Source organism: Onychostoma macrolepis, chromosome 25 (genome assembly GCF_012432095.1).
Source record: "Onychostoma macrolepis isolate SWU-2019 chromosome 25, ASM1243209v1, whole genome shotgun sequence".
NCBI classification, from domain to species: Eukaryota; Metazoa; Chordata; class Actinopteri; order Cypriniformes; family Cyprinidae; genus Onychostoma; species Onychostoma macrolepis.
Genome location: NC_081179.1, coordinates 22,373,497 through 22,396,707, shown reverse-complemented (window position 1 = coordinate 22,396,707; position 23,211 = coordinate 22,373,497). Strand labels below are relative to the sequence as shown.

At 36.5% G+C, this 23,211-nt stretch overlaps 1 protein-coding gene across 4 annotated transcripts; it reads left to right on the top strand.

Moving 5' to 3' along the window:
- The first annotated feature begins 1,532 nt into the window (after positions 1-1,532).
- Positions 1,533-18,906, top strand: LOC131534291 (NACHT, LRR and PYD domains-containing protein 12-like). 4 transcript variants are annotated; one of them, XM_058767099.1, is made up of 15 exons: positions 2,532-2,547; positions 3,204-3,298; positions 3,418-3,525; positions 3,609-3,725; positions 4,752-4,850; positions 4,944-5,015; positions 5,350-5,387; positions 5,481-7,272; positions 7,399-7,563; positions 7,962-8,135; positions 16,687-16,860; positions 17,005-17,178; positions 17,303-17,476; positions 17,712-17,885; positions 18,767-18,906. In XM_058767099.1, the coding sequence occupies exons 4-15, from the start codon at positions 3,658-3,660 to the stop codon at positions 18,891-18,893; spliced, it is 3,231 nt and encodes a 1,076-aa protein (XP_058623082.1). In that variant the 5' UTR covers positions 2,532-2,547; positions 3,204-3,298; positions 3,418-3,525; positions 3,609-3,657; the 3' UTR covers positions 18,894-18,906. The 4 variants fall into 4 exon arrangements, with proteins under 4 accessions (XP_058623084.1, XP_058623082.1, XP_058623085.1 ...); XM_058767101.1 differs by lacking the exons at positions 3,418-3,525; positions 3,609-3,725 and adding an exon at positions 1,533-1,609 and having other exon boundaries at positions 2,326-2,547; XM_058767102.1 differs by lacking the exon at positions 3,609-3,725.
- Positions 18,907-23,211: the final 4,305 nt, after the last annotated feature.

Here is a 23,211-nt window from a genome sequence, read left to right as displayed (position 1 = left end):
ATGAATTTTAAAATTGTGCCCCCTAAAAGCACAAGTGGCCCCTGTCTAAACAAAATTTAGCAGACGCTTTTATCCAAAATGAGGAATAAGACAAGCAATAAAATATGAATACAAGTTATAATTATTATTATGTAGAAACTTTAATTTTCTGTAAAGCTACTTTGCAACGATTTACATTTACATTACATTTAGTCATTTAGCAGACGCTTTTATCCAAAGCGACTTACAAATGAGGACAATAGAAACAATCAAAACTAATCTCAGTTAGCCTAACCCAGTACACGTAGCAAGGTTTTTTTTTGTTTTGTTTGTTTTTTAAAGAAAACAAGTAGATAGAATAGAAAAAAGAAAGCTATTGTTAATTTTTCAAGAAAAGCTTGCAGTTAGAGAATAAATATGCAATTGATAGAGGGTCGAGTGTGTGTGTTTTTTGTTTTGTTATTTTAATAAAAAGAAGACAGATAAATGAAATAGAATTAGAATAGAGAGTGCTAGAGTTAGAGGGTCAAATAAAGATGGAAGAGATGTGTTTTTTAGCCGTTTCTTGAAGATGGCTAAGGATTGAGTTGGGCAGGTCATTCCACCAGGAGGGAACAGTTAATGAAAAAGTCTGTGAAAGTGATTTTGTGCCTCTTTGGGATGAACAATAATGTGTCGTTCACTTGCAGAATGCAAGCTTCTAGAGGCACATAAAGGGGTGCAGAGCCAGAGGTGGTTTTGTAGGCAAACATTAATGCTTTAAATTTTATACGGGCAGCTATTAGCCACTGCAAATTGATGAACAGAGGTGTGACGTGCGTTCTTTTTCAGCTCATTAAAGATTAATCTTGCAGCTGCGTTCTGGATTAATTGTAAAGGTTTGATATAACTGGCTGGAAGAGAGCATTGCAATAGTCCAGCCTGGACAGAACAAGAGCTTGAACAAGGAGTTGTGAAGCATGTTCCTAAAGAAAAGGCCTGATCTTCCTAATATTGTATAAAGCAAATCTCAAGATTTCAAGATTTGCATCGTGAAAAGCGCTATACAAATAAAATTGAATTGACTTGAATATGGGTAAATTATTTCAATTCTCTACCATCATTATTGCCATTGGACCGACTGAGTTTATAATTTAGAAGGGAAAATATTCTAATAGTTATTGAGTTATTATTATTATTATTATTGATGGAAGCCACGTTGTAGTAGGCCTATTTGTTTTTTTAATTACACACACATCATCACCATCATCATGTTGGTAAAATTTTCATGCCACTTGTGTCTGTGTATTGAAAGCAATGGAGTAGGACCCTAAAAGAAGAAGAAGAAGAAGAAGAAGAGGAATTGTAAAGGGTTTGAATTAAAAAGAAAGTGAAAAGTGACACCAAAGGGTCCTGACCAAGCATCACTGTCAGTGAGAATGCGTTGTTTTTATTGTGTGCTGTTCCTTTAAAAGAACCTGTTGTTCTTTACGGTTCATGTTGCCTGATGTGGCAGAGCCGCATTCCATTTTATTTAAGAAAGGGAAATGAAAAATAATACTCACAAACAGTTGGAAAGCAGAGAAATGTTGACCTACCTGGAGCAAAAATGTTTTTATTTTCATTAGTAAGCAGAGATCTATACTGTGAGGTAAGTAATAAAATATGATTGACTTTTGAAACATTTATGCAATTTATGTAACATACTCTAGACTAGTTATGTACTGTAGTTATGTTATAAATGTGAAATTATTCAAGCCTCCAGAGAATATTTATTATTTGATTATATTTTCTCTATCCGTGTTTTTTTTTTTTTTTTTTTTTTTTGCGTTTATAACAGCTTAGTGGCATATTGAAATTGATAATGTCAAAATGTAATATTTTGGAGTTACAGGATTTTTTTAAATACTGCTATGTCTTAATTATTCAACCTCTGCTCAACATTGCTGTTTTTAAGTCACTGATTTCTATGGTAGGGCACAAAATCGTGTTAAAACACAGTTGGAAATCCTTTGAAACGTCTATAACAAAACTTAATTAGCTCACACACATTCATACATACATTAATTTAGCCTATGATGTGCTAAAGTTGAACAGGAAATAATAACAGCCCTGCATGTTTAAAATGTTTTGCACCAGAAAAACACTTTAAAGGGCGTTGAAGAAAATGCACAATATTGCTACTAAATTATTACCGTTAAAATGTTTGACTAAGAAAAAAAAAAAAAAAACTCGATATACTGCTGAAGAATTGTGAGACTTGATGAAAGAAGGAAAAAAACATGTCTATAAGAGTCATGAACACCATTGCCATGGTCAAGCATCGAGGTTGATCAGTCTTGTTATGGGGGTGCTTTGCTGTTGCAGGAAGTGGAAATCCTGCCTGTATGAAGGACATCATGGACGTGTGAAGTGGCTGTTATCATGCAAAATAGTGATGCCTTCCATGCTCAGACCGACGCTTGATGATCATTGCACTTTACCATACAGTATACATCAGTGAGGCATGGTTCGGGGATCAGCCATACAATGTTCTTGAGTGGAGAAACAGTTTAGATTATCAGTGATCTGGAAACTTTTACACAAGAGGTATGTGCCAAGATTCCAGTAGAAAGCGTGTGAACACTTGTAAGCAACAATACTGGAGGTTATAAGGAGTTCAAAACTCTCCACAAAATGTCACTTTTGAATACTTTTGCACATGAATGTTGAGAGCCAATTTGATTTATTTTTTAACAACTTTGTCATTCAATTGTGTATTATTAAACATTGTATTTACTCATGCCTTAAACAGTAACATAATGTCTTGTAGGTCAAAGGGGTTGAATAATTTTGTATGATTTTTCCCTTTTTTTTCAGAAAATAGGTAGATTCATATATTATACATTTATCGTCCAATCAGTCATTGACTAAAATGTCACTTAAATGTCAGAGTAGAAATGTTGTGAAAGTCCTTGAATTTGACCTGTACAAGTAACTTTTCTTACAGTATATAATAAGTTTTGAATGCATTTACAAGGCAATGTGCCATTTTACAAATGTTTCAAAGTCCAAAACAATTAATTTGAAGTAATGACCCATTTGCTGAATGGAACCTCTTAGAATCCGTCATGTTAAAACAATCAGTTCTTAAAGTCTTCATATCATTTGTTGTCATGCAAAAAAAGCCTCTTCGTGTAAGAATTATGTCACTGATCATTTTACTTTCAGTGGTGATTTACAGCAGTTTAAATCTATTGTTGCAGGTTGAACAATGTTTGGTTGAACTAATGTAGACAAGTCATTCAAACACTAAAATGAGTGTGGACAGACACCCTGCTATAGAACTGGCTGATTTAAGGTTTGTACGTTTCCTGATTATCCCTTTGATTGTATTTGCACTCGATTCAACTCAGCATAAATATAAAATACATTATGCCAGCTGTCTATTAGATTTTTAAAATGATTATTATTTTAAAGCCTGAACAAGCCAAATGAATCCGCTTCACTGGGTCAGAGTTACATGTCTTTGGGGAATGAGTCCATGTGTCCTCAGTAAACCCTGAAAGAGAAAACCTGTCAACACAGGTGAGATCATAGGGCTGATAAACTGGTGGATATTTCCACAAACAATGAAATCTCGTCCGCATTAAAACATTTCTTCATTTTAGGTTGATTAATCATGAGGACTCTGACTTCTCTCTGCCCAGCGGTTTGTCAATGAAAAGTGATCAGTCAATGAGTTTTCTTCCCAACATCAGCGGAGAACCAATCCCTAAAGAACTGAAGTATGTTGGCAGTGTGTTCAGCAACAGTCTGTTTCTGCTAACATCAAGAATGTAACAGCATTTGATGCATTCAAATATTAATTTTAGTCCTTAAACAAATGTGTCTAGCTCACTCGCTCAGCAAAATGTGTTGGGGAAGAGTTTTGCATCACAAGAAACCTATTGGCCTAACATATACACATCTGACTACCATACAAATTGCTTGAGATGCACAGAAATGAATTAGTTTCATGAAGATTTCGAACAATAGAGTTTAACCTTATCAGCAAATATGAATAATGTTTTAAAATTATATTTGCTATGTCGTCCCAAACCCGTAGAATGTTTATTTATTTATTTTATTCTGTGGAACACCAAAGAAGACATTCTGAAGAATGTTTAAACTGCAAGTCTTTTTGTATCAGTCTGTATAACTTGATTCATAAAAATATGTATTATTTAAAAATAAAATAAAAATAAACATGAAGATCCACTCATAAACCTAACACTCAGTAGTGGGGTGTAAGCAGATCATACAAAAAAATGTTTGAATGAGCTCATACAATTTTGCTACCAATTTGAAAAAAGAAGTTACGAATATGAGAATGTTGATAGGAGGCAAGGGATTTCAAGCACTGAGAAGAAAACTGACCCACCAAAAAAAATTGACTCATGTGCCCAGAGCCGCTGCAGATATTACTTATTTTGACCTTGTCATAAATGGAAAATCGCGCAGCCCTGGTTTGTGTATTGGGGTAACCAGGTTATTTCTGCATTTTTTTTCAAGTGTCGCTTACTGTGTGCTTACAGCATTTCTCAAAACCATCTTGAGCCTAAGCTGACTGTAGAGACCAATGGCTTTGTTCCACTGGTTTCTACAGTGTACTTAGGCTTAAGGTACTTTTGCATTTCCCAAAAGCAAGAATAAGGTTTGGGCTGTTTTTATTTATTTATGTTTAAATCATGATTGCATATGCACTTTATTCAGCCCACAACACAATTTGCTTTGACAGAAACATTTGAATGTATGTATTTATTTATTTATAGCTTGAACAAGCCAGTTTTACCAGGACCAAGTCATGTGTCTCTGGGGAATCCATCTATGTCTTCCCCGTTATCCTTTAAGGAAGAAAACCCTGAACACAAGTGAGCTCACAGACCTCTTATAAACATACCGATTCTGCCTCAAACAAGTATGTTATAAAAACTCACTTATTTTGGGATATTTCTTTATTTCAGGTTGGTTGAGCTAAAGCAGTCGATGGATTACCCTGCCGACTTCAGCAGAGAATCAGTCCATACAGAACTGAAGTATGTTAGCAATTTGTTAAACAATTATAAGCAATTATATGCATAAAGGTTTGCTACCATGAGATACATACAAATGCTTTTAATGCATTTACATATTTAAATCTGCCTTCAGAAAATTCGCAAATTCTTCAGAAGTCATACACACCCATATTAGAAAAATCTAATGTACAGGGCTTCTTTCTTTCTTTCTGCTGCTTGTTCATTGTGCACATATAAATAACACACACTTTACCTTTAACAAAAATTTGTTTAACGTCAACAAAACCTAATATTGCAACATTAAATTAAACATTAAATGCATAGTTTGTATTTACATATGTATTTTGTTTTTCAGAATTCAGCAGAAGGAATCAAAGTCAAATGTTCTAAATGGTATTAATTTCAATAGTGTCATATAAATTTTTATATTTCGCAAGTTCCATTCATTTTTTATTCTAACTTTTTATTCTATGTCAAACTACACAGAGGATCTAATCGGGACACGTCGTTGTAGGAGGATGTTGAGGAACAGGTGTCAGTGTATATTTGAAGGGAATGAAGAGCACAGTGGCCCCTCTCTGCTTAACAACATCTATACGGAGCTCTATATCACTGACGTTGGAAGCACTGAGCACACCAGTGAACATGAAATCAGACAGATCGAGACAGCATCTAAACATCCAGCCACATGGGACACACCAATCAAGGCTAATGATATCTTTAAAGCTTCTCCCAAATCTGCTAAACAAATCCGAACTGTGCTAACCAAAGGAATCGCTGGGATTGGGAAAACAGTATCTGTGCAAAAGTTCACACTGGACTGGGTTCAGGACAGAGCCAACCAGGACGTCTGCATGGTATTTCCACTCCCTTTTCGTGAAATGAATGGAATTAAAGAAAAGAAAATTAGTCTGATACACTTTCTCGAGTGCTTCTTCAATCTAAAAATAGATCCAGAAGTGTTACACTCAGATAAATACAAAGTAGTCTTTATCTTCGATGGACTTGATGAATGTCGGTTTTCTTTGGATTTCCAAAACAACAGGAGTTGCTCCAGCGTGACAGAATCCGTTTCAGTCAGTGTCCTGCTGACCAACCTCATCTGCAAGAACTTGCTTCCTTCTGCGTTAGTCTGGATAACCTCACGACCAGCTGCAGCAGGTCAAATACCGCCTGACCTCATTGACCGCGTGACCGAGGTACGAGGTTTCAGTGACTCCCACAAGGAAGAATACTTCAAGAAGAAAATAAGTGATCCAGACTTGTCCTCCAGGATAATCTCACACTTGAAGTCTTCGAAGGTCCTTCACATCATGTGCCACATCCCAGTGTTCTGTTGGATATCAGCTACAGTTCTCGAAAGAATGTTTCGTGATTCCGAGAGTGGTGAAATTCCCAAGACCCTCACGCAAATGTACACACACTTCCTGATGTTCCAGATCAAGCACGGGAGTCACAAATACGATGAGAATTCCGAAGCCAGATTGAAGTGGGATAACCAGACCACATTGTTGCTTGGAAAGCTGGCATTTCAACAGCTTGAAATGGGTAATTTAGTGTTCTATGAAGAAGATTTGAGGGAATGTGGCATTGACCTCAACGTTGCATCTGTGTATTCAGGAGTTTGTACCCAAATCTTCCGAGAAGAGGCAGGACTGCTTCAGAAGAGGGTCTTCAGCTTCATACACGCAAGTATACAGGAGTTTCTGGCTGCGTTGTATGCATTTCTTATGTTTGTCAACCATAAACGAAATGTCCTCTGTCAGACGACAAATGCTAAAATCATAAGTACTTTCAAAAAAACCTCAATGCATGAATTTCTGAAGTGTGCTGTGGATAATGCTTTAGCAAGCGACAATGGACATTTGGACCTTTTCCTTCGCTTCTTGTTGGGACTGTCCTTTGAGTCCAAACAGACTCTTCAGGGACTTCTGACTGAGGTGTTAAGTGATACTGAAAACAACATGAAAACAATTCAATATGTCAAGGAAAAAATCAGGGACCACCCTTCAGCGGAGAAGGCAATAAGTCTTTTCCATTGCCTAAGTGAGCTGAAAGATAATTCTCTGGTTGAGGAAGTGCAGGACTTCATAAATTCACATGGTTTTAGTGGTGGAAAGCTGTCTCCTTCACGCTTTTCTGCTTTGGCTTACATACTGCTGACATCTGCTGAAGAACTGGATGTGTTTGACTTGTCAAAGCTCATTCATCCGAGCATGACCTCAAATGAGGGACTGTTGAGATTGCTGCCAGTCATCAAAACATCCCGATCAGTTATGTAGGTATCTCACTGGTTATGCCAGGAATGTACTCTACCCATGTATGCAAACGCTGATGCGAATGCTTAGTCAGCATATTCCAAGAATACAGTACTTACCTAACCAGCTTTTGTTTTTCCTTTTAGTTTGAGGTGTTGTAATGTGACAGATAAAGGCTGTTCAGGCCTGGCATCTGTTCTTAGTTCAAGTCTGAGAGAACTGGATTTGAATTCCAACAATCTTCAGGATTCAGGAATAAAACAACTTGCTGCCGGACTGGGGAATCCTCAGTGTAAACTAAAGACTCTGAGGTAGGAAGTAGACTGTGATTCCTTGGTATGTAATGTCAAAAAGACTTACAAAAATTGTCAATTGCTATTGTTAACTGCCAAATTACAAACATAAAAAATGAATACAAATGGGACAATTGTGACATACAGTTTAGAGTTATACAATACAATAGCTCAGATAATTCGGCCTTAGACTGGCTACCTGTCCATTGTGGTTTATCCCAAGATATGCTGAAATAGACTATTGGCTGTAGAACAGTTTTTGAGACATTTTTGAGACCACTAGAAGACTTACTCTAAGATTACTCTTTCCTTTTTCTCAGAGTTCCCATTTGCTCTACAATGAATCAAATAACTGTTTAGAAGAAACAACACAAATATTTCATTTGTGATTTTTCTTTTCTTTCTTGTGGTTGTAGACTTTTCAATTGCAGAATCGGTGAAAACGGCTGTGCTTCTTTGGCCTCAGCTTTGAGGTCAAACCCAGCTCACTTAATTGAGCTTGATTTGACACACAACATGCCGCATGATACAGGTGTGAAAATGCTTTCTGATGTGCTAACAGATAAGAGCTGTAAACTGGAAACACTAAGGTGGGTTCTAATATTTAATTAGTGAGCACTAAAATATATAACTTACACTTCCTACTGGGTTTATTCTACAGTGCTGTTATACATTTTAAAACTGCTTGGGTCCTGTTTTTTGTGGATAATCAAATAGTAGGTTCTTAATCATGTAATGTAACTACAGATCAATTAAGAATTTATAATTTATTAAGAATTTAATGCAATTATTTAATAATGCGAAGAAGCAATGCCAGAAAATAACTCCCCATTAAAATATAATATTTGCATTTAATTGACATCTCAATGTCTTTTTATGTCAAATAGTTATTTAAAATAATTTTGTTTATTTGGTGTTGATAACTTATTCAATTCAGTTAACGTTTATTTGTACAGTGCTTTTTTTGCAATTCAAATCGTTGCAAAGCAGCTTCACAGAAATTTAAAGTTTCTACATTATATTTAGGAATAGCTTATTTTATGATTATGGTGATTATGTCAAGGTGATGTCCATATGGCAGAAATGAACAGTAAAATCATGCAGTTAATTAATGATATGTACAAACCCGATTCCAAAAAAGTTGGGACACTTTACAAATTGTGATTAAAAACAGAATGCAATGATGTGGAAGTTTCAAATTTCAATATTTTATTCAGAATACAACATAGATGACATATCAAATGTTTAAACTGAGAAAATGTATCATTTTAAGGGAAAAATAAGTTGATTTTAAATTTCATGGCATCAACAAATCTCAAAAAAGTTGGGACAAGGCCATGTTTACCACTGAGTGGCATCCCCTCTTCTTTTTATAACAGTCTGCAAACGTCTGGGGACTGAGGAGACAAGTTGCTCAAGTTTAGGAATAGGAATGTTGTCCCATTCTTGTCTAATACAGGCTTCTAGTTGCTCAACTGTCTTAGGTCTTCTTTGTCGCATCTTCCTCTTTATGATGCGCCAAATGTTTTCTATGGGTGAAAGATCTGGACTGCAGGCTGGCCATTTCAGTACCCGGATCCTTCTTCTACGCAGCCATGATGTTGTAATTGATGCAGTATGTGGTCTGGCATTGTCATGTTGGAAAATGCAAGGTCTTCCCTGAAAGAGACGACGTCTGGATGGGAGCATATGTTGTTCTAGAACTTGGATATACCTTTCAGCATTGATGGTGCCTTTCCAGATGTGTAAGCTGCCCATGCCACATGCACTCATGCAACCCCATACCATCAGAGATGCAAGCTTCTGAACTGAGCGCTGATAACAACTTGGGTTGTCCTTGTCCTCTTTAGTCCGGATGGCATGGCGTCCCAGTTTTCCAAAGAGAACTTCAAATTTTGATTCGTCTGACCACAGAACAGTTTTCCACTTTGCCACAGTCCATTTTAAATGAGCCTTGGCCCAGAGAAAACGCCTGCGCTTCTGGATCATGTTTAGATATGGCTTCTTTTTTGACCTATAGAGTTTTAGCCGGCAACGGCGAATGGCACGGTGGATTGTGTTCACCGACAATGTTTTCTGGAAGTATTCCTGAGCCCATGTTGTGATTTCCATTACAGTAGCATTCCTGTATGTGATGCAGTGCCGTCTAAGGGCCCGAAGATCACGGGCATCCAGTATGGTTTTCCGGCCTTGACCCTTACGCGCAGAGATTGTTCCAGATTCTCTGAATCTTTGGATGATATTATGCACTGTAGATGATGATAACTTCAAACTCTTTGCAATTTTTCTCTGAGAAACTCCTTTCTGATATTGCTCCACTATTTTTCGCTGCAGCATTGGGGGAATTGGTGATCCTCTCTTCCCATCTTGACTTCTGAGAGACACTGCCACTCTGAGAGGCTCTTTTTATACCCAATCATGTTGCCATTTGACCTAATAAGTTGCAAATTGGTCCTCCAGCTGTTCCTTATATGTACATTTAACTTTTCCGGCCTCTTATTGCTACCTGTCCCAACTTTTTTGGAATGTGTAGCTCTCATGAAATCCAAAATGAGCCAATATTTGGCATGACATTTCAAAATGTCTCACTTTCAACATTTGATATGTTATCTATATTCTATTGTGAATAAAATATAAGTTTATGAGATTTGTAAATTATTGCATTCCTTTTTTATTCACAATTTGTACAGTGTCCCAACTTTTTTGGAATCGGGTTTGTATTCAAATGGATGGTAAACACTATCAATAGCAATGATAATACGTTTGGTTGTTTTGTATGTTGGTTCAGGGTTGGCATCATCTGAGGTCCTATGAGGGGTTGGCATCATCTCTTCTCAGGTGTTCTGTCATCTCAGATCTTTGTAAGGGCTGGATCCAGACTGAAGCTTCTGTAATTACCTTGGAATGCCAATTCCGTGGCAGAAACAGAGAAGCAAATAGAGAAAAATTAGTGTAGCTGCTGTTCAAGCAAAAAATGATGTGTTCAACCCAAGCAAAAGAATGATAATGTGCATCTGATCAGATATAACTGAAGTACAAGGTTATGAGATACAGTGAGGAAAATAAGTATTTGAACACCCTGCTATTTGCAAGTTCTCCCACTTAGAAATCATGGAGGGGTCTGAAATTGTCATCGTAGGTGCATGTCCACTGTGAGAGACATAATCTAAAAAAAAAAATCCAGAAATCACAATGTATGATTTTTTAACTATTTATTTGTATGATACAGCTGCAAATAAGTATTTGAACACCTGAGAAAATCAATGTTAATATTTGGTACAGTAGCCTTTGTTTGCAATTACAGAGGTCAAACGTTTCCTGTAGTTTTTCACCAGGTTTGCACACACTGCAGGAGGGATTTTGGCCCACTCCTCCATACAGATCTTCTCTAGATCAGTCAGGTTTCTGGCCTGTCACTGAGAAACACGGAGTTTGAGCTCCCTCCAAAGATTCTCTATTGGGTTTAGGTCTGGAGACTGGCTAGGCCACGCCAGAACCTTGATATGCTTCTTACAGAGCCACTCCTTGGTTATCCTGGCTGTGTGCTTCGCGTCATTGTCATGTTGGAAGACCCAGCCTCGACCCATCTTCAATGCTCTAACTGAGGGAAGGAGGTTGTTCCCCAAAATCTCGCAATACATGGCCCCGGTCATCCTCTCCTTAATACATTGCAGTCGCCCTGTCCCATGTGCAGAAAAACACCCCAAAGCATGATGCTACCACCCCATGCTTCACAGTAGGGATGGTGTTCTTGGGATGGTACTCATCATTCTTCTTCCTCCAAACACGTTTAGTGGAATTATGACCAAAAGTTCTATTTTGGTCTCATCTGACCACATGACTTTCTCCCATGACTCCTCTGGATCATCCAAATGGTCATTGGCAAACTTAAGTCGGGCCTGGACATGTGCTGGTTTAAGCAGGGGAACCTTCCGTGCCATGCATGATTTCAAACCATGACGTCTTAGTGTATTACCAACAGTAACCTTGGAAACGGTGGTCCCAGCTCTTTTCAGGTCATTGACCAGCTCCTCCCGTGTAGTTCTGGGCTGATTTCTCACCTTTCTTAGGATCATTGAGACCCCACGAGGTGAGATCTTGCATGGAACCCCAGTCCGAGGGAGATTGACAGTCATGTTTAGCTTCTTCCATTTTCTAATGATCGCTCCAACGGTGGACCTTTTTTCACCAAGCTGCTTGGCAATTTCCCCGTAGCCCTTTCCAGCCTTGTGGAGGTGTACAATTTTGTCTCTAGTGTCTTTGGACAGCTCTTTGGTCTTGGCCATGTTAGTAGTTGGATTCTTACTGATTGTATGGGGTGGACAGGTGTCTTTATGCAGCTAACGACCTCAAACAGGTGCATCTAATTTAGGATAATAAATGGAGTGGAGGTGGACATTTTAATGGCAGACTAACAGGTCTTTGAGGGTCAGAATTCTAGCTGATAGACAGGTGTTCAAATACTTATTTGCAGCTGTATCATACAAATAAATAGTTAAAAAATCATACATTGTGATTTCTGGATTTTTTTTTTTAGATTATGTCTCTCACAGTGGACATGCACCTACGATGACAATTTCAGACCCCTCCATGATTTCTAAGTGGGAGAACTTGCAAAGTAGCAGGGTGTTCAAATACTTATTTTCCTCACTGTACATTATAAGAATGCTTGGCTAAAGAGATTTAATCTTTAATCTAGATTTAAACAGAGAGAGTGTGTCTGAACCCCAAACGTTATCAGGAAAGCTATTCCAGAGTTTGGGAGCCAAATGTGAAAAAGCTCTACCTCCTTTAGTGGACTTTGCTATCCTAGGTACTACCAAGAGTCCAGAGTTTTGCAACCTTAGGTAGCGGGTTGGATTGTAGTGTGGTAGAAAACTAATTAGGTACGCAGGAGCTAAACCATTAAGGGCCTTAAAAGTAAGTAGTAATATTTTGTAATTGATACGGAACTTAATAGGTAGCCAGTGAAGAGACTGTAAAATTGGGATAATATGATCATATTTTCTTGATCTGGTAAGAACTCTTAACAGCTGGATTTTGGACTACCTGTAGCTTGTTTATTGAAGATGCAGGACAACCAGCTAGCAGTGCTTTACAATAGACCAGTCTAGAGGTCATGAATGCATGAACTAGCTTTTCTGCATCGGAAACAGGTAACATGTTCCGTAGTTCAGCAATGCTTCTAAGATGGAAGAATGCTGCTTTTGTAACACGTGAAACATGATTTTCAAAAAACAAGTTGCTGTCTAATATAACTCCCAAATTTTTGACTATAGAGGAAATAGCAGTACATCTGTTTAGATGTAAATTGTAATCTAACAGATTCTGTGTACTGTTTTTTGGTCCAATATGTAATATCTCTGTCTTATCCAAATTTGATAGGAGAAAATTATTGGTCATCCAATCTTTTACATTTTTAACACACTCTGTTAGCTTAGATAATTTAGAAGTTTCATCTTGTCTTGTTGAAATATATAGTTGAGTATCATCAGCATAACTATGGAAACTAATCCCGTATTCTCTAATAATATTACCAAGGGGAAACATGTACATTGAAAATAGCAGAGGGCCTAAGACAGATCCTTGCAGCACTCGGCATACTTTACAGTTGATAATTGAGATGACTCCCCGTTTAAATAAAAAAAGAGGTAGCGATCTGACAGATAGGATATAAACCATCTTAAAGCCTGCCCTTGAATACCCGTATAGTTTTGTAATCGATCTATGAGTATGTCATGATCTATAGTGTCGAACGCAGCACTAAGATCAAGTAAAACTAGCAATGAGAAGCAGCCTTGCTCTGACGCAAGAAGCAAGTCATTTGTAATTTTAACAAGTGTAGTTTCTGTGCTATGATGGGGCCTGAAACCCAACTTAAATTCTTCATTGATATCATTTTTTGCAGGAAAGAGCATAATTGAGTAGACAGAACGTTTTTGAGATAAACCGAAGATTTGAAATTGGTCTGTAATTTGCCAGTTTACTAGGATCTAGTTGTGGTTTCTTAATAAGAGGCTTAATAACCGCTAGCTTGAAAGGTTTTGGGATGTGACCTAAAGATAACGATGAGTTAATAATATTGAGAAGCGGTTCTTCTGCTACAGGTAACAACTCTTTTAGTAATTTAGTGTGTACAGGATCTAATTTTATTTTATAAGTTTATTTAGCTCTTCCTGTCCTATAGTTGTAAAGCACTGCAGTTTTTATTTGGGTGCAATAAATGAAGCTGAATTACAAGACGTTGTCGATTCTACATTTGTTATTGTATTTCTGATGTTATCTATTTTATTAGAGAAGAAATGCATAAAGTCATTACTACTAAAATGTGAGGAAATATTTAGTTCAGGTGACGTCTGATAATTTGTTAATCTAGCCACTGTGCTAAATAAAAAAAATTTGGATTATTTTGGTTATTTTGGTAGTTTTCGGATATGCTCAGCCCTGGCAGCTTTTAGAGCCTGTCTATAGCTGTACATACTGTTTTTCCACGCAATTCTTAAAACTTTCGGTAACACTTTAGAATAGGGAACACTTATTAACTATTAAATACGACTTTTCCCTCAATAAACTCCTAATTTGCTGCTTATTAATAGTTGGTAAGGTAGTTGTTAAGTTTAGGTATTGGGTAGGATTAGGGATGTAGAATAAGGTCATGTAGAATAAGGCATTAATATGTGCTTAATTGCTAATAATAAATGGCTAATATTATATTAATATGCATGCTAATTAGCAACTAGTTAAGAGACCCTAAAATAAAGTGTTACCAAACTTTCAATTTAGTTTTTCTCCATTTCTGTTCAAGGATACAAGTTTCTTTCTTGAGAGAATGGGTATCACTGTTCCATGGCACAAGTACATTTTTTTTCTCTAATCTTTTTTAATTTTAATGGGGGCAACAGCTTCTAATGTATTAAAGAAGATAGTGCCCATATTGTATTGTCATTTCATCTAGTTCATGTGTATTTATGGGTACTCAGAGCATTTGAGACAAATCAGGCAGGTTATCTGTGAATCTATCTTTGGTGGTTGGAACATAAGTTCTACCCGGAAGATAACGCGGGCCATATAGATCATATCAGTATTACGCAGCATGCACAACACAAGGTAGTGATCAGTAACATCATCACTTTGAGGTACAATATCTACAGGTGCATCTCAATTAGGCATGGGACGATAACCGGTTTCAAGGTATACCGCGGTTTGGAAAATTCACAGTTTCAAAACCACTAAAATTTTCCGTTATACCGTTCCTGCGGTATGCACAGTTTTTTTACGTGTCGTCAAAGACGGAAAGTGCCGGACTCCCTCAGTTGTGAGCAGTGAAGAGCGTAATAAGTCACACGACTCCTCCTCCGGATAGCGGTCAGTGAGAATAACCTGTGTGTAGGATGATGGCCGCATGAGGTGAATCCCTGGAACTTTTTTCCCCGTCGAAAAAGGCGAAGTCTGCTGTATGGGAATTTCTCGGGTAACGTAGACCAATCATGTTCCGTACACAATGATGTTCGCTACACCGAAACGCTAAATAAATACTTCCAGGTCGTACACAAATGATATATCTGTGTCGTCTTCATTTCTCCCTTTTTCACCCTCAATCAAGACAGAGACCCATTCGCCAGTTGTTTCAGTGTTGAAATAAATACTATTTTGCTTGCTACCGAGGCAGATAACATACCTAATTAACTAGCTAATGTCAACTAGTTTCCTCCCTCACATTACTTCACAGAGCAGGAAATAGCAGACTAAAGTACTACGTTTCTGCGATTTGGTACAATAAATTTAGCTGGTATCACGTCTATAATTTTAAGCCTCCTGCCATTGTTTACATCTGTTCAAAATCACGTCATTTAAAAAAGAAACAAACTGCTGGCTCAGGTGTCTTTGCCACTGTTTGAGTGTTATACGGAGAGAGACCGTATGTGTGTGTGTATGTGTGTGTGTGTGTGTGTGAGAGACACAATCGCGCACTCTCCTTATGTGTATGTGCACACATCTTTGTACCTCACCGCTCATAACTTGGACTGAAAAAGTCAGAAAAGTCATCATAGAAGTTATTTGAGCATTTGGCATGAGCATCAAGTAATTTACAGTGGTGGCCAAAATTAGTAGAACACTAGAAGTCAGTTATTTCTATCTTTTGCTGTAGTGTGTCAATAGGAAATATTAGTTTACATTTCCAAACATTCATTTTGCCATTAATTGTAATAATCCAGTGAGCTTTTTGTCTGACAACAGCCAGTGCTCCACACAGAGATCTGATCTGATCATCATCCAATCTGTCTGGAATGACACGAAGAAACAGTTCATCTGGATTTAGTTTGTCTCAGTTTGTTCTATGGCAACATCTCCAAGATGCTTCAAGAGACCTACCTGCAAAGCTACCTGAAAAACTCTGCTCAAGTGCACAGAGGGCAAAGCTGCTTTAAACACAAAGGATGCTCACACCAAATGTTGGTTTAATTTAGTTAATAGAAGTCACTTGATAATGAAAATCTATTTATGACATTATTTTTGACAGCATCCTCATTTTACAGCATTTTAAACAAGTACCTAAAACTTTTAACAGTACTGTAGCTTTGCAGGTAGGTTTCTTGAAGCATCTTGGAGACATTGCCACAGTTCTTTTGGATTTAGTCTGTCTCAGTTTGTTCTGTTTCTTCATGTCATTCCAGACAGACTGGATGATGATCAGATCAGATCTCTGTGTGAAGCACTGGCTGTTGCCAGACAAAATTCTCACTGGATTATTACAATTAATGGCAAAATGAATGTTTGGATATGTAAATTAATATTGATACACTACAGCAGCTTTTTTTAGCTGCTGAAAATACTAGTGTTCTAATAATGTTGGCCACCACTGTATGTGATAATATATACTGTACAATCTGTTATTATATATATATATATATATATATATATATATATATATTTGGTAGTGTTTGCATTTGGACATTCAGTGATAATCCCTCATGAATTTCTGTGGGAATGAGTTTCATTTTTGAACAAATGTCACCGCAGTTGTAGAATTTCACATTGATTTGCGCCGACCATGTCCAGTAACAAATATGAAAATATGAAAGTTTTTTTGCACAAAAAATGAACAATCAACGATTTTAAATTAGGGGTATTGTTTTTTAGGTTGATGGCCTGTGAACTTACCAGGAAAAGTTGTGCTGCACTGGCTCAAGCGCTTCAATCCACTTCTACAAGCCTGAAACATTTAGACTTAAGTTTGAATGACCTCCAGGATTCAGGAATGGAACTGCTCTGCGTTGGTCTAAAGAGCCCTTCTTGCAAGCTTGAGACACTGAGGTATTACAATCAGACAAGTAGACAGTATTAATGTGCAGGGTAATAACGTGATGGTGATAGATGACTGATCTGATTAAATAATGTCACATGTTGTGTATCACATTGACACTAGTTCATGATCATTTGCCACTCTACTATTTACAGTCTATCAGACTGTAAAATTACAGCCAATGGATGTTCTGCATTGTCACCTGCTATAAAGTCAAACCCATCACACATGAGAGAGTTGGACCTCAGCATTAATAACCTCACAGACTCAGGAGTGAAGCATCTGTTCCCTGTGTTAGAAGACCCACGTGTGCATCTCGAGAGATTATGGTAATAGGCCTCCAGTTTGTTTGTTAATCATGTAATGTACATCTCACAATTAACAAATGAGACTGGATGGGCATTTGGAGATTTTTTTTTTCATTTTTTTTCATTGTTTTTGTGCTTTTCTCAGGCTGAATAATTGCAATCTCACACAAGAAAGCTGTCGTATGATGGGTCATGTAAACGAATCAGAACACTCAGGTCTGAGAGAGCTGAACCTCAGTGCTAATGCAATTCTGAATTCAGGTTTGAAGCAGCTTTCAGTGGCACTATGCCATCTTCTGTCAGGACTGCAGTCACTGAGGTAATAAAGATTTCCTAAATATGTTCAGTAATTAGTCATTTCAATTCAAACTAAATGAAGAGAGAATTTATATTGTGAGAAACTTTTTTTTTATTGTGAACTGTAACTTGCATTTAAAATTGAATTACATATTGAAAGGTATGAGTCTGTACACTACAGAACACTTGACCTTTTTACTTGCACAAAATATATGTCATTTAAAGTAATCTTGTTATAATTGCACAACCCTTTGCAGTGTAACATACTGTGGGCTTACGGCAGATGGGTGTGCTGTTCTGGCATCAGCTCTAAGCTCTAACCAGACACAGCTAAAAGCACTGGATATCAGAGGAAATAAACTGACGGATTCAGGAGTGAAGCCGCTCTCAGATCTGCTGGAGGATCCACAAAGTAAATTAGAAGAACTTGAGTAAGTGTTTGAAACTTAGTATACATACAGTATACTCCTTGTGCTATGCCATAAGACATCATATGGTAATTAACACCTTGTTTTAAAATTAGGTATTATTATTTAATAAGCCAGGATTGGATTATTGTATATATTTTGTCTGTTTGCCACAAAATTCAGGTGAATCTTAAGTAAATGTTTGGGCCATATTTCACCCCAAAACAAAAAGACATTTAAGAATTGAATATCATTGCATTATAGTAATGGGAAATGGGTAGAATGTGCTTAATTGTCATGGAAATAATTGCACAATGCAAAATACTGAAATAAAAAGCCTAATATGTGACCCAGGTCCACATAACCAGTCATAAGGGTCAATGTTTTGAAATGCTGATGTATAAATCATCTGAAAGCTGAATACATAGGCTTTCCATTGATGTATGGTTTATTAGGATAGGACAATATTTGGCTGAGATACAACTATTTGAAAATCTGGAATCTGAGGGTGAAAAAAAATCAAAATATTGAGAAAATCGCCTTTAAAATTGTCCAAATAAAGTTCTTAGCAATGCATATTACTACTCAAAAATTAAGTTTTAATATATTTATGGTAGGAAATTTACAAAATATCTTCATGGAACATGATCTTTACTTAATATCCTAATGATTTTTGGCATAAAAGAAAAATCGATAATTTTGACCCATACCATGTATATTGTTGGCTATTGCTACAAATATATCTGTGCTTCTTATGACTGGTTTTGTGCTCCAGAGTTAAATATAGATTTTATCATCTTGAAATTTGATCCAAACACGTTCTTGAGATTTTTGAGATCTTTAATGTTTGTATTACAATACATTTGTCCCGGTACAAATGGCTAATGTAAATGTCCATTTCACAGATTTATGGATGGAATAATATCTGGAAATCAGGCACCTATGGATGATTCCCACAAACAGGATGCTCTACCTGAAAATCAAAGAAAATCGAAAAAAACAAATGCAAAAGACATGTGCGTATGCTTTTAAGAAAATATGTGACCACATTATTAGTTCATTTAGTGCCTTGAGTCGGAAAAGTTTGCTCCCAGCTGTGTTACACCAATCCAGTCAAGCAGACCTGAAAGAGAGCTATGTGACATCATGACAAAGTGTGACATCAGGTCTCAGTGTTGTTCATCATCTGAATTATTCAAACCAACAAAGAAAGGGCATCATGGAAACTACTACTTGGAAAATGGCCTGGAACATCTGTATGGAATATGCAGCATGTGCGTGACATGGCATCATGGGTACAGAATGAATCATACATAGTTTCGTTCTTGAGCAGGAACAGTATTTAAAAAAATATTCAGAGGAAACTATGAGGAATGGCAGGTTTGCTGGGTTAGTTAGCAGAGGTGTAATGTAAATATAGATCCAAATCTGCTGCTTTTTAAAAACATTTTGTTAAAACCTTATTGTACATATGTTGTATATAGACAAATTTATAGTAGATTTAATTGATATTATTATAGTTCCAATATTTTGGTATTGACAGCTGCTAAATGTTGACTTGGCAAAATGTGAATATTTATACAGTATTTACTGTGAACTACTACCTCTTCTGAGAACATTTATCATCTATCTTTCCATATCTCTGTCCAGTAATCACATAGAAACCAGCCACAATACCCTAGAAACCATCTAGTAACAGCCTAGCAAAGTTAAGTCTAAATTCCTTGCAAAGACCCAAAACACCTTAATAACCACCAAGTAAGCTCTATATATGTTCAAACTATTAAAAAATGTGTCTTTAAAACGTTAAATTCAGTCACTCATCAGTCAACAAAAGTATTAGAGCTGCATAAAATATATAAGAGTTCATATATCGATCTAATATTAAACCAATCTAACACTAAAATGTTATCAGGCAATGATTTGTCAAGTCACCATCAAAGTTTGTCTTCATATACAGTCCTTTTGTAGTTGTATCAATAACTGTCAACGTATTCATCAAAATAATGATAATTGTAGACTGATTAAGTTTACAAAATAATCAAACTCATAAAAATGATGTAAGTCTCTGTATGAACAGTAGAGGGCAGTACATGATTTTGTTTCTCGCACATAGATTTTTAAATTTTTTTCCTAATGTTGACATTTGTCTAATGAAGAATGTAACTTATTGGAGTCCATACACAGAAAAATGACCCAGCATCATCAAGTGTTTCATTTGAATGTTTATTTATAAAATAAGAATGGGGCATCATTAATAGATATTATAATTATTACAGCATATCTTCACATCGTATTGATATTCAGAGTTTATCAAGTCTTTCTCTGGTTGGTCATAACAAACCGTTCTCCACACAGTTTCTAATATGGAAACTATAATTATAAAACTGGACTTTGGCCCAAATTTGAGGGGTATCTTGATAATAATCAACATTTTTAAATAAATCCGTTCTTGCATTGATAAGTGCTACACTTTATTTGTGAGTGCATTTAATGCCAAACTACACTGGTTTAACAGCTCCTGCATGCATCTCATTCACAAAACTTTTTTATACTAGCGTAACTGCACAAGGAAAGTGTTTGTAAAAGAAATAAATAAAAAATGCAACAATAGAATATAGTAAATTTGGCATAACACAAATAAATGCTCAATTAAGGCAAACTTCATTTCTAAAACAAACAATCTACAAAATAAGTATTTCATTTAAAATACTGCTCATGCAAACATGATGCAGGCAATATTAAGCTGTGAATTCATAGTTAACAAAGGTAAACAATATCTGTGTTTATATGAGACGGGACTTCTATTAGCCCACCTAAGTTCATCTTAAACAAATTCTCACCAAAATGACCCAGGACTAAAATTCATGCCGGTCAGCCAGTGCTGTACTAAAGAAAAAAAAAATAACATTAAACAACCTACAGCCGACTAACACGACCTCTAACCCTTTGAGGTGTAATGAGCAGGTAAACTGATCCTAACTAAGCAAACTGGCACCTGTCACCACTTTCACAAATAAGGGTCATCACACCTGAGATTAAATGCACAATATCTGTTACTTGTAAACAATTAATTAGCCATGCAGTCAAAGTACTTTGTTTTAAAACCATCAAGAAGTTCTAAGTTACTTAGCTGCAGATTTCTCATTCATGAGTTATTAAAGTCAATGTACAAATAATCTACAGAAGAGGTTCAGTTTAATGTGACCATAAATGAGGAAGACTGCAGTGACAATGCCTGAATCCATATGAAAAAACCCCATCCCATACTCGGTTAAATTTTGATGCATGTTTTCTGCATGATTTATAGAGATAATACAGCATAGATGCAGTGTGAGTGGGTGTGAGCTCGACGTTGACACACTGTCATGTTAAATAAATGAAGTCTTAGCTCTGTGCTCTGTGTTTGAGTTATTTTTTCCCGGGGTTGCTGGGGTAAAGGCTCGCTCGTGTATTTTCTTGCTGAAATGTGAAGGGTTTGGAGCAGAAGGAGCACATCTGAGCTCTTGACACTGACTGGAGCGATCTCAAGAGACACGTTAAGTGCTGTCGGTAGCTTTTTATTTTTGTTAAAGGCAGTTTAACCAGGTGTCACTGAGCATTGTTTGCTTGAGAACTTCTGATGGATTGAATTGAAAAATTGACCATTTTTATAGATTTTGTTCTTGATGATCCATGTGCTATTTTGAAGAGAATCTGATAGGTCAGTCTACAATTGTGATGTTATTTCCAGCTCATAAGTTCTAAATTAAACATATCACACAATCTTATTTTGTCTTCTTTGTCATGTCAGGGTGATATTAAATATTTATTTTATTTTAATAATAAAAAAATAAAATTTTACCATTGACTGACTTGCTCTTCTGTCAACGGTTTTACAAAATAATAGTGCACCCAAAATGTAAAATTTGCTGAGAATTTTCTCACCCTTAGGCCAGATGAGTTTGAGGAGTATTTCATTATCTGAACAGAATTGGAGAAATTAAGCATTACATTCTCTGCAGTGAATGGGTGCCGTCAGAATTAGAGTCCAAACAGCTGATAAAAAACATCACAATAACACCACAAGTAACTCACACCACTCCAGTCCATCAGTTAACATCTTGAGAAGCAAAAACAATGCACGTTTCTAGGAAACAAATCCATCATCAAGATGTTTTTAAATTTAAACTGCTGCTTCTGGCTTAAATTTGAGTTTATATACTTTCTTTCTACCGTGAAAAAAGTGGTCTCGCCTGAATATTCACAGATCAAGAACCGTTAACAGTCCAAAACAGCTCTAAACAAATATGTGGGTGGATTTTAATGTGAGAGACAACAGGAGAAGGACTTTTCACTGGAGGAAGCGTTATTATGGATAATGGCCAGAAGCAACAGTTTAAAATTAAAATGTCTCCTTAATGATGAGTTTGTTTATTACATACCCACAGCTTTTCTCTTCTCAAGATGTTAACTGATGGACTGGAGGCGCGGTGTGGATTACTTGTGGATATTTTTAGCAGCTGTTTGGATTCTCATTCTGACGGCACCCATTCATTGCAGAGCATCCGTTGGTGAACAAGTGATGGAATGACACATTTCTCCAAATCTGATGAAGAAACAAACTCATTTACATCTTGGATGGCCTGAGGGCACTTACAAAGTTCAGGATTAATTACAAGACGCATTACAAAAAAATGCTAGCATTGATTTAATTGCTAATTATCAATATATCAAAATAAATATTAAAAACATATCTAAAATGCACAACAGAGTAATACCATGTGACATGTTAAAATTGTATTTTATGTGTTTTTTAAGATGCCTAACAGATTTTTCAATATCATTTATACACGAGTTACAGTTTCTATTAGCTCTATACATTTTCTATAATTTTCAAAAAATGGCTTTCTAAATAATAGTGTATATTGCAGTTTGACTTGGTTGGCGAAAAACAATTGTAGAATGACCCAAAGAACAAATCTCCCCAAAGAACATGCCTCAAAACTGCATGCAATTAAGACTAATGATTACAAACGCAAACAAAACACGCCATTTGTGTGGTGCATGCTTGAACGCAAATGCTATTTCTGTATGAGGCTGTGCTTGCATTTCTGTGCTTGGATATAGATACTGAGAGCAGCTACAGTTCTGTCATTACAGGAACAGTTCACCTAAAAAATGAAAATTCTCATATCATGCCAAACCCATTTGTTCTTTTTTCAGTGGAAAAAAAGGTATTTATTTATCAAAAGGTTCATGCTGCTCTTTTCCATACAAGGAAAGTGAATGGGGACTGTAGTTGCCAAGCTACAAAAATTACAAAGAAACACCATAAATGTACTCAAGTTTAATCACAATCTTCTGAACT

Excerpts from the sequence above, each read along its gene's own strand:
- LOC131534291 (XM_058767099.1), top strand. The coding sequence starts at position 3,658 with ATGAAAAGTGATCAGTCAATGAGTTTTCTTCCCAACATCAGCGGAGAA. Across the intron at positions 4,851-4,943 it reads GAAGAAAACCCTGAACACAA|GTTGGTTGAGCTAAAGCAGT; the intron begins GTGAGCTCACAG and ends TCTTTATTTCAG. Across the intron at positions 16,861-17,004 it reads TGCAAGCTTGAGACACTGAG|TCTATCAGACTGTAAAATTA; the intron begins GTATTACAATCA and ends TACTATTTACAG.